At 36.9% G+C, this 14,940-nt stretch overlaps 1 protein-coding gene across 1 annotated transcript; it reads left to right on the top strand.

Moving 5' to 3' along the window:
* LOC112053373 (alpha-(1,3)-fucosyltransferase C-like) lies at positions 1 to 7,253 on the top strand. The gene is made up of 2 exons (XM_024092775.2): positions 1 to 1,150; positions 3,935 to 7,253. The coding sequence occupies exons 1-2, from the start codon at positions 171 to 173 to the stop codon at positions 4,200 to 4,202; spliced, it is 1,248 nt and encodes a 415-aa protein (XP_023948543.1). The 5' UTR covers positions 1 to 170; the 3' UTR covers positions 4,203 to 7,253.
* The last annotated feature ends 7,687 nt before the right edge of the window (positions 7,254 to 14,940 follow it).

Raw genomic sequence — 14,940 nt, 5'->3', positions numbered from 1 at the left:
GTTACTCATTTCATTTATCACCTTACCACTTACAATAGATTAGATATAAAATACTTATTATTATGGAACAGCTATGGCGTTTAATACAAATCAGTCTAGCGAATATCGCTCCACTTACGAACGTATCTGTTGTGAAGATAAGTGTTGTGCTATAAAATTTAAAAGTGAAAATGAGATGCAACCTATCTATGAAAACCTTTATTTACATCGCAGTCTTCGGTATGATAACGTTATTATATTTATCATTAAACGATATAAAGACAAAAAATGATGTTCTACTAAACAAAAGAATGGAAAGCTTGGAAAATACTATGGATAAAATATTACGGAAGCTAAATAATAACAATGAAATAGTCAAATCAAATGCAAATAGTAAATCAGAATTAAAATACATATTGCAATGGACATCATCGCGTAATGTTCCATTTGTTTATATGGGTGAAGGTCAAAAGGGTTTTATTGAGAGAAATTGCAGTTTTACGAATTGTTATGTGACTGGTAATAGGACTTTCCTAGGCGATTACACTAAGTTTGACGTGATAGCGTTCGCTGGTCCGGAGGTAGTGAGAATGACAAAACACGCGTTACCAGAGAGGAGATCGCCTCACCAAAAGTTTGCATTCGCTAGTATCGAATCCTCCGCCAACTATCCAGTATGCTCTGATAAACTTGACAATGTTTTCAATTGGACATGGACGTACAAACTCGAATCCGAAGCTAAATGGGGTTATGTAGTAGTGAGAGATGCAAATGGCAAGATAATAGGACCTAAAGTAAACATGCAATGGTTGAAGCTAGCGGAAATGGAACCAGTCAGTGAGGAATTAAAAGAGAAATTGAGAAAGAAAACCAAAGCAGCGGCATGGTTTGTCTCGAACTGTTATTCGAGGAGCGGTCGTGAAAAATTCGTAAAAGAACTACAAGCGATGCTCAAAAAATATAATTTAGAGGTAGATGTGTATGGCAAATGTGGTCCCTTGAAGTGTTCACAAAGTAAACAAGACGATTGTAACAGAATGTTGAGTGATGATTATTATTTCTACTTATCGTTTGAGAATTCGTTTTCTGAAGACTACGTTACTGAGAAGTTATTGTACGGGCTACAACATGACGCAGTGCCTATTGTATACGGTGGTGCCAACTATACAAGGTAATTCTATTCAAGATTATTGTATGTTCTACATTATAATATAATGAATGAGTAGTAAACTAGTGGTCGTTACTGTATCCATGGTAATATCATATGTATTATGTTAAAGGTCACTACGTCTGTTTGTCCGTATAAATCATTCTTCGTAAATCGAATACTATGGTATATAGTACCCACCAAATAAAGAATGAATCCAGAATGAGTGTTTACAAGCTGGTGAAACCCCAGAATCAACAATCAACCAAACCATTTTTAAAAATGCTACTTTAACCTTTACTTTAACCCCTACGAAACATGAACATTCAAAATTTTCTTTGTTTGTGTTGGCCCATATAGATGTAAAGTTCTCATCAATGTAAATTAATCAAGCCTAATCTCAAGATAGCTACTGTAAACCATTGCAAAGTTCCCTTAGCTGTCCTTCGTCTCCATCACCAGACCCCTAATAATAGTCACAACACATCTAGATGTAAAGTTCTCATCAATACAAATTAATCAAGCCCAAACATAAGGTAGCTTTTGTAAACCGTTGAGGAGTTCCCTTAACTGTCCCTTGTCTCTATCACCCCCTAATGACATTCACAATCCATCGAGACGTGAAATTATCATCGATACAAATTAATTAAGTTCAAACACAAGTTAACTGCTGTAAATCGATAAGGAGTTCCCTCGTCTGTGCTTAACAAACGCACTAGCCCTTATAATATTCGAATTCCCCTCGATTTCTTCAAGATCCCATCATCAGATCCTGACATGATTAGTATGGGACCAACTGGAAAGCATACCCTCTCAAACGAAAAAATAATTTCTCAAATTATCGGTTCAGGCGTTTTCCAGTAATCGGTGAACATACATAAAAAAAAGATTCCGACGAATTGATAACCTCCTCCTTTTTATGAAGTCGGTTAAAAAAGTTATGCACACTTTTTTTACTTTAACTTGAAAATCGCATATACAATGCGGTTGTCAAGTAGATGCGTGACGTTTGGTTTTTTTAATGGGTTCAGAGGGCCTAGTGGCAGTTTGATACTGTTACTGTCACGTAACGTAAACGCGAATTTCTGAGGAATTGAAACAGCGCCATCTAGTGGCACTACTGCACAACTGTTTCATTCCATATAAATTTTGCGTTTACGTTACGTGACAGTAACAGTATGAAAATATTGAAAACTCCCACTAGGCACACAGTACGTTGCTTGTAGAAACTCACTCTGGTTAATCTGTGACTGTAACAGTAACAGAGTAGAGACTGTGCGTATAAGCGTTATGGAAAAAATATACAAATTTGAAATAATGCTGGCAGAAAAGTAGAAGAAGAAGAAGAAATATACTTTATTGTACATTAAAAACAAAAATAATCAATAACTTATAATAACACTTAGAAACTAATGTACAAATGGCGGTCTTATCGCTAAAGAGCGATCTCTTCCAGACAACCACTGTGGAAGAGAAAAAAAAAACGTAAGCACCGATTCGGGTATACGCACACAAAAAATAAGAAAAGTTAAGTAATTTAAATACATAAATAATATGCAATAATACATAATAATAATACAATCAGACTATACTTAACTACATCATACATATATACAAAGAAATACATATATACATACATACATACATACACACATACATACATGAAAACCTGCAAAACATAAAAACAAGACGGCATCTAAGGGAAGACACAAAAAGTACATACCTAAATTGTAAAATTGTCTATCTGTCTGTTAATGCTAAGCTCATAACCAATCTAGATGCAATATATCAAGTAGATAAATCTAGTTGAACACTAGTCTTAGACAAAATACACATAATTTAATACACAATAAAGGTTGCCCCTGAAAATCAGCGCTGCAGTTGCAAACACTGCAGCATTATGCTAAAGCAGTAACCTTTTTAGCTGATGAAATTTAATATGATTATTTTCAACGTGAATGTAATTAAGATTTATTAATTGTAACATGAGTGTAATCTGCATATACGAAGAGATTGCATGTCAGGGAGCAAAGTCCTGCAGAGCCACTACCCAAGGTGTAAAGTCTCTTTTTACCGACTTCCAAAAAGGAGGAGGTTCTACGTTCGGCTGTATGTATGTTTTTTTTATGTATGTCCAGCGATAATTCCGTTATTTATGGACCGATTTTGAAAATTCTTTTTTTGTTTTGAAGGGTTTGATTCCAGGGTGGTCCCATTTTTTTTTTTGTAAATTTTTGTTTTTTATTTTAGTCATGTGTTCTTTCATTTTTTTTTATTATTTAACATTTGAATTGACTGCAAGGAATATTTTTTTTATAACCCTAATCGAAATTGGCCGAACAATAGGTAAATGTATGTATGTGTAACGAATGTTAGGTACCTGCAATCTAGCGGGAGTCAAGACCCAGAATCCGAACCTCATGGGAAATCAGAAATTGTAGACGAACGAAGTCGATTTATATGGGGTATAATAACATGCCTATACATTATTAGTAATTATAAAACGTTTTTACATGCACTATTGATACATTATATAAAATAAAAGTATCTGCGCTAACCCGCGGACGGATGGACAGACGGACATGACGAAACTATAAGGGTTCCTTGAGGATTATGGAACCCTAAAAAGGTTTATTGCGGTAGCGTTAGCGTTCCGTTGCCATGACGTGTATTTCTAACAAGATAACCCGCTTCCATCTAACATTGCATTTTCACTTACCATCAGGTGAGGTTGTAGTCAAGGGCTAACTTTTAAAGAATAAAAAACGACCATACCATCAATTATAAAATATTATTTATTTATTACAGATTCATGCCAGATGGGATTTACTTAAACGCAAGAGAGCTGGGAGCTGAAAGACTGGCAGCCAAAATGAACGAGCTCATACTAAATCCAGATTTGTATGCAGAATATTTTAGATGGAAGAAACACTATTCATATTACAGAAGATACGAGAGTATAGAAACGGATGACTACTGCAGCTTCTGTACTATTCTGAATAACGAAGAGTTAGTGAAAAGTACTAGTATTTACGGAGACTTTCGACATTGGTGGGACCCACCGGGACGGTGTTGAGTTAACGTGAAAAGATGGACACTAGTATTTTACTCATTTAATTTATAAGTTATTCGTGTTAAAAACGCATTGAAGAACTGCAAAAATAACGGTTTCTTGTGAGACTATTAAGACCATTTAAAACGCATAGCGTTTAGGTAATTCCGCGACATCTTTTCATCCGAAATTCCTCAGTGCCTGAAGACGAAAGTCTTCAAACAGTTCGTGTTGCCAGTGATGTTGCCACCTATGGATCGTAGACTTGGTCGTTAACTATGGCCCTTATTAGAAGGCTCAAAGTCACTCAGCGGGCGATGGAGCGAGCTATACTTGGGGTTTCTCTGCGTGATCGAATCAGAAATGAGGAGATCCTCAGACGAACCAAAGTCACTGACATAGTTTAGCGAGTCGCGAAGCTGAAATGGCAATGAGCAAGCCACATAGTTCGAAGAGCCGATGGACGTTGGGGTCTCAAAGTGCTGGAATGGAGACCCCGCACTTGAAAGCACAGTGTTGGTCGACCCCTCACCAGGTGGACTGACAGCATCAAGCCAATCGCATGGATTCAGTGCAGTGGACGTTCATCGGCTGATATGATGATGTTGATGATAAGATATTTCGCCTCGACTAAATGATTTTCAGTGGCAGCCTGGAGTTGGGAAGTTGGTGGTGTTCATCAACACCCTAATACTTTCATAAAAAATAAGTTAATAATGACAATGATGATGATTATACAATTTGCATAATAAACGACTAAGCATAACAATGATTGTATAGAAAAGTGTTTTGTACTACTTTTGTACTATTTTAATACTTATTATATTTGGGTTTGAGTAAGGTATGTCGTGTCCCGGGTAGCGGTTATGGGTGATAAATAATAGTAGGCTCCACTGATAAAACACTTATATTGACTATCAGTTACAACGGTTAGGTAACGACTGGCGACAAACCGCCCGTATCGACTTCATTATTACGAAAATGCTTAAGTAGCATTTTCATTTACAATTTAATAATTTTTGGATGAATTTTAATTATTACGATCATAAAAATAGTCAAGATAACACCAATAGGTCGAGTTTAAATTAAAATTAAAAAAAAACTTAGTAAGCCATTATCTTTACTTACTCGTAGATCTAGTATGGTAGTAGGAATAAAATTGAAATTTTTGAAAAGCCCCCGAAGGTCATTAAATTATTAATTACTCAGTCGATCAAGTCATCAATATTCTCTTTCAGTGCGCTTGCATTTGAGACCCCATCATTATCGACCCATATTCGGCTCACTGCTGCTCGAGTCTCCTCTCAGAATGAGAGCTGTTAGGTCAATAGTCCACCACGCTGGCCGTCTGCCTATTTTATAAGTCTATGTAGAATGTAAATAGGTAGGGTACCTATTGCTCAAGTAAATGTGAACGCAGCGCAATGGTAGGTACTCATGGAATATTGATCGCTTCACCGTCTGATCGTCGTGTTCTGGATAAGCACGTCTCTGTTCTCAACCGGCTCTCAAATATTATACTGAAATCCCAAAATGTCGGCCATTTTAATGCCAGAAACGTATTTGCGACAGAAAACGCTGTCTTTATCCTCCTAGGTAAAGTAGCTGACCCAACAGAGGTTGTCCTTTCATTTGGCTTACATTGTTCAATACGCTGTTATTTTAGAACTTATTTATTGTTAAATATTATGAAAAATAATAACAGAAAACCTCTAAATTAAAACAAAGTGGTTGGATCAAGCACTTTATATGATTCCGTAGTTGTAGGTATAAAGGTTGTATGCCTATACCTACGTCAATTTTCATCGTATTTTGTACAAGATGAGCCGCGGATGTCTCTTAGTAATACTATATCATTAATCTGTGCCATTCATTCAATAAAGTGATTCGAAAATTTCCGACACCTTTGATTTTGGCCTTTGGTTCATTTTTTTTCTCTTCTTCTGTCGTAAGTGTTAGCAAAACAAACAATATTATTATTCAAACCCATCAAACCGTTCTCGCCTTTTAGTTTGCGCTATTTTCATATTGGTATACCTAGTCTCCGACAGCCCCGTAATTCCTGGGTCTGACAGCGATTACGGTAACGGCGTGGCAAGGTGTGTTAGGGTTGGTTGATCCCCCATCAGGTGGAACCGAATTCCTGCGACTGCTTGATGTCGTCATTAAGCGAGTCGCAGGGATTCGCTGGATGCAGGCGGCTCAGGATCGTGATGTTTGCAAGTCCCAACAAAAGGCCCATGTCCTGCAGTGGACGTCTATTAGTTGATATGATGATGATGATGATGATGATGATACCTATAGTTTATAGTGTTACGGTTAAAAGTGACTCTTAAACAGTTGGCGGTTTAACGAAAGCGTGCCGATTTATTAGTGTGACTACAACATTATTGCTGCCTTTGTTAGCAGTTTTAATCCTGGGAACTTGTTAATTTTTGACTACAAAAGATTTTCTTTCAGGTTCGCGATTTTATACATAGATAACAATACACCCAGTAGGTACCCATATTATCTTGTAAAATTAATAATGAACTTTTTAACAAACAAAAATGTACCTACTTTTAATTTTAAATGGACTATTGGAAAATCATGGATGGTTGTTAATCCATCTACTTACTACAAAAAAGATTTTTTTTGTAGTAAGTAGATGACGGAGAAGGAGCCCCTTATGTTTCATCACCATCATATCAGCCATATGCCTTTGCCATAGACATATGCCTTTTGTAGAGACTTCCAGCGAATCACTGCGACTAGCTTGATGTCGTCAGTTATCTGATGAGGGGTTGGTTGTACCTAACTATGAGATTTTCTCTCTTTTAAGAATTTTTTAACAGGTAATGTCGTTCAACTTTATCACCCTAAGCACGTCAACCCACAGTCTCTGTGAGTGTTTATTGGTTAAAAACGAGGCGTCTATTTACGGACGTTGTTACCAACGACTGGACCATTGGCGTATCTAGGATTGTTTCAATTAACAATTAATTTGGGGTGAGCCTACATATCTACATATCAATTAACAGAGACGACACTTAATATAATTTAGTTAACAATATTTGTGGACGCAAACCTATGAAATTACTCGACTTATTTTATTATTTATTCTTTGTGTCTATGATAGGTATCAGAAATTGTCTTATAATATAATATAAAATTTTTTTTATCTCTCATTTATTTATTACTTCTTTTTTTTTAAATTTTTAACAATATAAGTATAAAATACAAAAAAATATCAAAATTTATAAAAAAATTCACCCTCCCGCTGCGGGACATTTGAGTGTCCAAGCAACCGGTGGTCAGGGCTCCAGAGTGAGGAACCTCCTCACAATACGCGCCGTCTCAAGAATCACTGCCTTTTGTATCCGACTCTTGATCCAACAGTTAAGCGAAAGCTTAAGGTGTTGGTCGAAGCTCTTCGCTATAAGACCATTGACTGAAACAACTATCGAAACAATAATAGTTGACTCAACATTCCACATGGCGGTAATCTCGTGAGCAAGGTCCAAGTACTTATATATCAAAATCTTTATTATAGGTTTTTCTTTATTATAAGTTGTAATGGTTATTATTTGATATTTATAAATATATTTTGTGTAAAATTATCAGTGTTTCGGCGTCCATCATAGAATTTCCAATAGGTAGCCCAGTATCCTAGGGTGGGCCCGGCCCACCCGGCGGATTATACGCCTATGGGCTGGACACCGAGCGAGCGAGGTGGCGCCAGGTAAAAAAAGTAGAAAAATGTATAGGAAGACATTTGCTGTCGAGAGGTGGAGTGATCAAGATTCCCATACATTTTTCTATTTTTCGAAGCGTATGCGATCGTAGAAAGAGAATCGACATGCAACTTGGCTACAGGGACTGGCTATGGGTCTGTCTCTGTTCATCCATTTAGTCGTTAAGTCATGATTGAATTACAAACATCTATAAAATAAGTCGTTTGCTTTGCGTTACAATTTCATTGCATCTTTTATTTTACGTTTTTAAATTGTAACCTTCTACAAAATTAGAAAACATAAAAGAAAATATTCAGTAAAAATGAAATCGTTTCCAAGAAAAAGTCCGTGGCGCAGTGGAGTGCGCGGTGGATTTAGAAGACGGAGGTCCTGGGTTCGATCCCCGGCTGGGCCGATTGAGGTTTTCTTAATTGGTCCAGGTCTGGCTGGTCGGTGGCTTTGGCCGTGGCTACCGACAAAGACGTACCGCCAAGCGATTTAGCGTTCCGGTACACGTGTAGAAACCGAAAGAAGCCGAAACCGAAAGGAGTGTGGATTTCATACTACTCCTAACAAGTTAGCCCGCTTCTATCTTAGATTGCATCATCACTTACCATCAGGTGAGATTGTAGTCAAGGGCTAACTTGTAGAGAATAAAAAATAAAAAAATGAAAAAAATCAAACCAAAAGATCTGAGGTCTGAGATTACCTCAGAGTTTACTCTTTTTTTTCAAATCGAACCAGTAGTTACGGAGATTAAACTCTACAGCTTTATAATATTAGTATAGATATTGATAAAACAAGCAAAATTATCATTCCATTGAATGATTCAATCGAGTCAATTCATTAGATAAGTGTAATGGATATCTTTCCCTTGATACACAACAAATCTTATCGTATAATAATTAAGAGTTAACAAATTTTGTTATCTACAAACGTATTTTCCGTCTTTATTCCTTGTAATCTTAACCATGTATAATATTTCCATGAAAAACGGTCTTGTACAATAATATACAAATTCCATGTACATAATGTCATTTGTGTTGGGTTATGTAAATAAAATATATTTTTTGTTTTAGGGTTCCGATCATACGTAATACAAAATCGGAATCCTTATAATATCACTCGCGCACATTTTAATGTCTGTCTGTTTTCTCCGAATGTACTGGACCAATCCAGTTGAAATTTAATGCACATATCAATTCTTGTGACCCAAATACAGGCATGTATCGTGAAAAGGTAAAATTTAAATATGGGGGGCAGTTATGGGGGGTAACTCTGAATTTTTTAAATATGAAGGTCACTTTTGGGGGGCAAGATGGAAAACACTATTGTGACACATGACACATCAAATGAAAGAGCTTGTTAAGAGGATCTAAAATATATATTTTTTTGTAATTTTAAAATAAATAGTTTCCAAGTAATGTAAAGAAAACGACGAAAATTGACAATCCAACATTGATGTGCCTATTGAAAACCATACAGCATTGTCTTGAAGATCGCATTTGTGTACCTTACCTTTCTATGGTCAGAACATCGATACATACCTAGTTCCTTCAATCTACTAAAGGAGGTGTAGTTGTTTCATCGTGCTAGCCAGTGTGTAAGCACTGACATTTTAGCTCATAGCATTGTGTACTGTCACCGCGTACACAAAAAAATTTTAAATAACATCTTATTTTCCTAAAAAATATTATTTTATACGATTTACAAATACAATAATACAGCGGTAATAGTGCATATTTTATTATTGTGGTTCGATCAATTGAGTTTCTTAATGTAAACCACGTGCACGAAAAATGGCGCACGGAGCATGGAGACAACGGAAGCCAATCCTTCTGTTGGTTCGTACTCAATGGCGCCCGAGAGGAACTCCATACACGAGGATACTTCGAGTTTCAACGGCGGTTCTAACAGTGAGCAGGAACGAGAGGAACCTCAACAGGAAAAACGAAATCTGACCTCACAGGTAACGGTCGATCCTCGGATCGACGCGTTATGAACGAACAGGTGAGTTTGCTCACTAATTTTATTATGCATCAATCCTGTGTGTCTAATATGACTTTGAATCAGAATGATAGACCTACTGGTTGAAAAACCAAATGAAAACAATAACGATTTCTTAACAAACCCGTCGACAGCATGAAAATCCTTATATTTAGGTTTTTTGTAAGACTGACCTGGACGATAAAAATATTCTACAGCCAGGTAAAACGCTTACGTCGTTTAATCGAATTGCAACATTTTTATTCACCTACATGGTAACATATAGGATATACGAAAACGTTAACAGATATGTTAGCTACACCACTACTAATGCTCTGCTATATCAAAGAGAGCTATTGCAATCGGGTTTACAAGAAATCATCGGTTGGGCTAACATAAATCCAACCTACCTAAATATCGATACCCTCTTTAATAAATTTACTAAAACTTATGGAAAATCGTCTTTGTCTTACAAGTTATCCGAACAAAGTTTACATATAATTGTTTGCGATAAAAGAGCCGAATGTATAGAATCAAGGTGCAATAGTTATGATAATAAATTCTGGATAAAATTATCCAAGCGGCCCTTTGCAATATACCCCTAGTGGAGTGTTCTCATTTGATAAAACAAAATTGGTATGCGTTTATTCTCTTGGTGGCCTACATTTCTGGCTATCACCTCCGCAATCTTCTAACAATAGAGAACAGCTGAAGAGAAAATACAAAGAACATACATTTATGGGTACAGTCACAAAGTAAAAATAACTTACACGACACTTATAAGCAACAAAAGACAAAGCAAATATACAAGGGTAAAAGAGAGTGCTAACAAGCAAAACATAATACAACTAAGGAAGCAAAAAAAAAAAAAATAATAATAATATCCGATAAACTTCAGAGTTACTTTCAAAAACCGGTGGCAAGTTCTGGGCGAGAACAGTTTTTAACTTCAATAATAACGGGCTTTCGAATACCCTTATACAAGAAACCTCTTCTTTTAATGCCCACAGAAACAATAATGCGTCAATATGCAACCAAGGCGTCACCGGCCATGACGAAAGTGATACAAAAATTATTAGACCAACATATACTGGAAGTAGTTCACAGGAAGATACTCAGCTCTTTCTCAAAGCTTTTTCTCCGGAACAAAAAAGGTGGCGTCCGATTTTCGACCTCCGAGAACTAAACAAATTTGAAAAACGAAACATTTCCGTCTGATCTCTCATGCTTCAGTTCCCAGCTTTATACAACCTGGAGACTGGATGATAAAGCAGGATATTTCTCAGGTCTATTTCTACATACCGGCTGCATAATCACATCGACCATTCCTGAGAATCAGCTACAAAAGGCAATTGTACCAGTTGACATGTCTACCTTTCGGTCTGGCGCCAGCACCTCATCTTTTGACATCTGTAACATGTTGGGTTGCGAAAACCCTACGTGCGAAGGGCTGTCGGGTTCTGGCATACCTAGACGACTCCCTTCTGGTCAAATATGACCAATCCAAGTTATGTCTTCAGGCTGCGGAAGCCGTGAGGCACTTGGAACATCTGGGCTGGCTCTTCAATTACCAAAAATTAATCTTAATACCTACCCAAGATCTGGATTACCTTGGTATTCATTGACAGACCTCCAAAAAATTCAATATCGTTGCCCACAGTATAAACATTCTCAACAAAGCCCTGAGAAATTCGACGTTGAAAGGTCGCATCACCCTTCGCGAATTACAACGGTTGGTGGGCCAATTAAACTTTGCCGATTTTGTGATTCTCAGACGCAGACTAGACGGTCGCAATATTCAATGATTCCTCAGAAGTTTCGACAGGAAATGCCCCCGTCTATAACAACTGATTTCACAAGTAGTGGAACAGGAGATAAAATAGTGGCTCGGAGCCACATGACTCAAGTGGCCAGTACATCTACAACCTACATTCCACTTCCTGGCAACGGATGCCTCAGATTCAGGTTGGGGTGCTCAATCAAAACTACTGTCAGGAATTTGGTCAGCTCAGCTAAAAACGATGTTGATGAGCTCCACAAAAAGGAGCTGTATGCAGTTATAACGGCGATCAGAAGGAACACAAAGGTTCTACAAAATCCCCATGTTCAATCAGACAATCGAACATTTGAAGCGTACGTTCGGAAGGAGGGTGGATCAAAGTCACTGGACTGTTGAATCTAAAGTTCGATCTCTTACACATGACAAACAAGTTTCAGATCACGTTATCAGCTCATTACCTTCCATTCCGCTATAACATTATCGCAGACAGACTGTCTCGCGAAAAACCGCCCGCCGAGTGCCATCTACTTCCTCAAGCAACAAAGGGAATCTTCATGAAATGGGGACGACCCGAGATAGAATTGTTTGCTACACAACATTGCTGTGGTATCGAATTACGTCTCGATAGACTGCAGAGATCATAGACATACTACATAGATGCCTTCAGCAGACCGTGGAGACATCAACTAGCACGAGTGTTTCACATCTAAACAATGCGACAGGAACGTCGCTAATAGTGGCACCCGAGTGGCCGCGTGCTTTTTGACTGCAGAATCTTAAAGCTAGAGCATTGGATCACCCACACGAACTACAAAGCCTACCAAAGACCTTGATAGATGCCACGTCACAGTGTCCACCTCAGGTTTACACATTGACCCCGAAAGTCTGGACAATTAGGGGTGGGGTGCCCAAATAAAAGAATGGTCTACTCAGGAAAGAAAAAAGTTAAAGACAATCAACCTTGTCAACCTACTTACCAGCCATCAGAAAATGGTTAAACTGGTGCGAAACCTCCCAAGTAAATCCTAAATCTCCCCAACCTGCAGAGTTAACAAAATTTATGATATATTAATTTTTAAAATGAGAAACTATCTTATAGCAGAATCTTAGTACATAAATCCGCTGTCTTAATTTTCATAATAAAACATGCCCTTAAGGCTATTAGTAAAGCTAAACCTAAAGTCGCTAAGTCAATTTCCATATGGGATCCCGAGGTTGTGTTCAGATGACTTTCATCACAAATCCACCTAAAGATACCCTTTTTGAAATGTCTAGGAGAACGGCTACATCAGCGTGGTGTCTTGCAACACAGGTTTTGTACCCGATGCGAGCACCGGTCCCCACATTATCACATAATGAAATTGTAACCTAACACAGTTATATTGTTGTACATATTATGGTGTGGAGAGGATAAATAAAATTCAATTTCAGCTACGGTTTTGTTGCTAGCATCGGGTCGTAGAGTCCACGACTTTACTTTGCTAAAAATTGCAAAAGATAGTTATTGTGATACTGGGGAATATATATACTTAATACCGGAATTTGGTTCAAAAAATGATTCTCACTCATATAGACAATCGGTATGGAAACTTTCAAACATAACGACATATACATAGTGACGTTAGTCAGGTCTTTGATTGTAAAAAGTAAGTCTAAAATAGGCAAAGTTGAGAACTTAAATAATCTCTTTATTACATATTACATACTAGGTAATACACCTAAAGCTGCTTCTCGTTCTGTAATAGGGAACTGGGGTCAAACAGTTCCTATCCAAAGCGGCATTGACGCCTCCCCGGGCAGTTGTAGATTAGAAGTAGCATCTTTACGATGGTCAGATAACCAGCCGATTGACGATATATTACTGTGCGAAAACTGGAAATCATCAGTCACATTTTTTAATCATTATTGACGTGAAATTGATTTTCCTAAAAATAAATATGATATATATTTTTAAAACGTTCAGCGCGGTGTGATTTTTGCCAAATAAGTGTTACGCTTTTGATCTTAGTTTATTTTCATACAATTAAGATTGCTTAATATTTTGGTTCTTTTTATTATCGTACGATTTTTCTTCAAAAAATTAATTCAACTGTAATAATACAAACGCTGGTACAATTTTTATTTTACATTTGTAATCAAAGTACATAAAAAATGATTTCTTTTATTTAAACACATATTTGCTTATATATAAAGTAGCAAAACCATGATAAAAATTATAAGCAAAAGTCAAATACCTAGTTAAATTAACAATTAATTTGATGTCAGATCTTACTATCGACATCATCATCATCATCATAGCATTGTGTCTATAATATGTTTCACCAGCAGATAACAAACACGTCTTCAAGACAATGCTGTATGGTTTTCAATAGGCACATCAATATAACGGTTTTACATAACAATAAAACCGATATTATGTGCCGAGAGGAAAACCATACAGCATTGCAGGAAGATCTTCCTGGTGAAGACTATGAGCTAAAATGTCAGTGCTTACACACTGGCTAGCACGATGAAACAACTACACCTCCTTTAGTAGATTGAAGGAACTAGGTATGTATCGATTGACCCTTGTGGGTCAATCATACCTAGTTCCTTAAAAAAAAAAAAAAAAAAAATGTGATGATGCAATCTAAGATGGCAGCGGACTAACTTGTTAGCCAGTCATGTGGATGAAAATCCACACTAAATTGGTGTGATAAATAACTATAATTATTATCGCGTCTTGAATTTTTTTAATATTATTAAAGTTTGATAATAATTATGCGATAAGTCGGGATGTCAATAAATCTATCTTGAATTGTTTGATTTTACCATAGATGACAATAGTACACTGTCTACAAGATTTTATGCGCTTTTTGTGTTATAGAATTATTAAAAAACAATAAAAAATGCAACGCAATAGCAAAGACAAAAACTGAAATATTTATATATAAAACTCATTACAACATAATACAAATTGCTTGACTTGAATATGATCACATGACTTACAACATGTCAAAATACTTTGTTTAGTTTTCAAAAGAAACACACAGTAGAGATACCGACCTTCTTTATTTCATGACTTTTGCCAACATAAGGAGTTTTAACGTTTCCACGTGATCGAATCAGAAATGAGAAGATGCCGCTGACAAACCAAAGTTACTGACATAGCTCAGCGAGTCGCGAAGCTGAAGTGGCAAATGAGCGGGCCACATAGTCCGAAGAGCCGATGGACATTGGGGTTCCAAAGTGCTGGAATGGCGACGCCGCAAAACGCAGTGTTGGTCGACTAGGTGGACCGAGG

Source organism: Bicyclus anynana, chromosome 11 (genome assembly GCF_947172395.1).
Source record: "Bicyclus anynana chromosome 11, ilBicAnyn1.1, whole genome shotgun sequence".
Classification (NCBI taxonomy): domain Eukaryota; kingdom Metazoa; phylum Arthropoda; class Insecta; order Lepidoptera; family Nymphalidae; genus Bicyclus; species Bicyclus anynana.
Note: the sequence above shows the minus strand (reverse complement) of the source record. Positions and strands in the feature narration are given on the sequence as shown.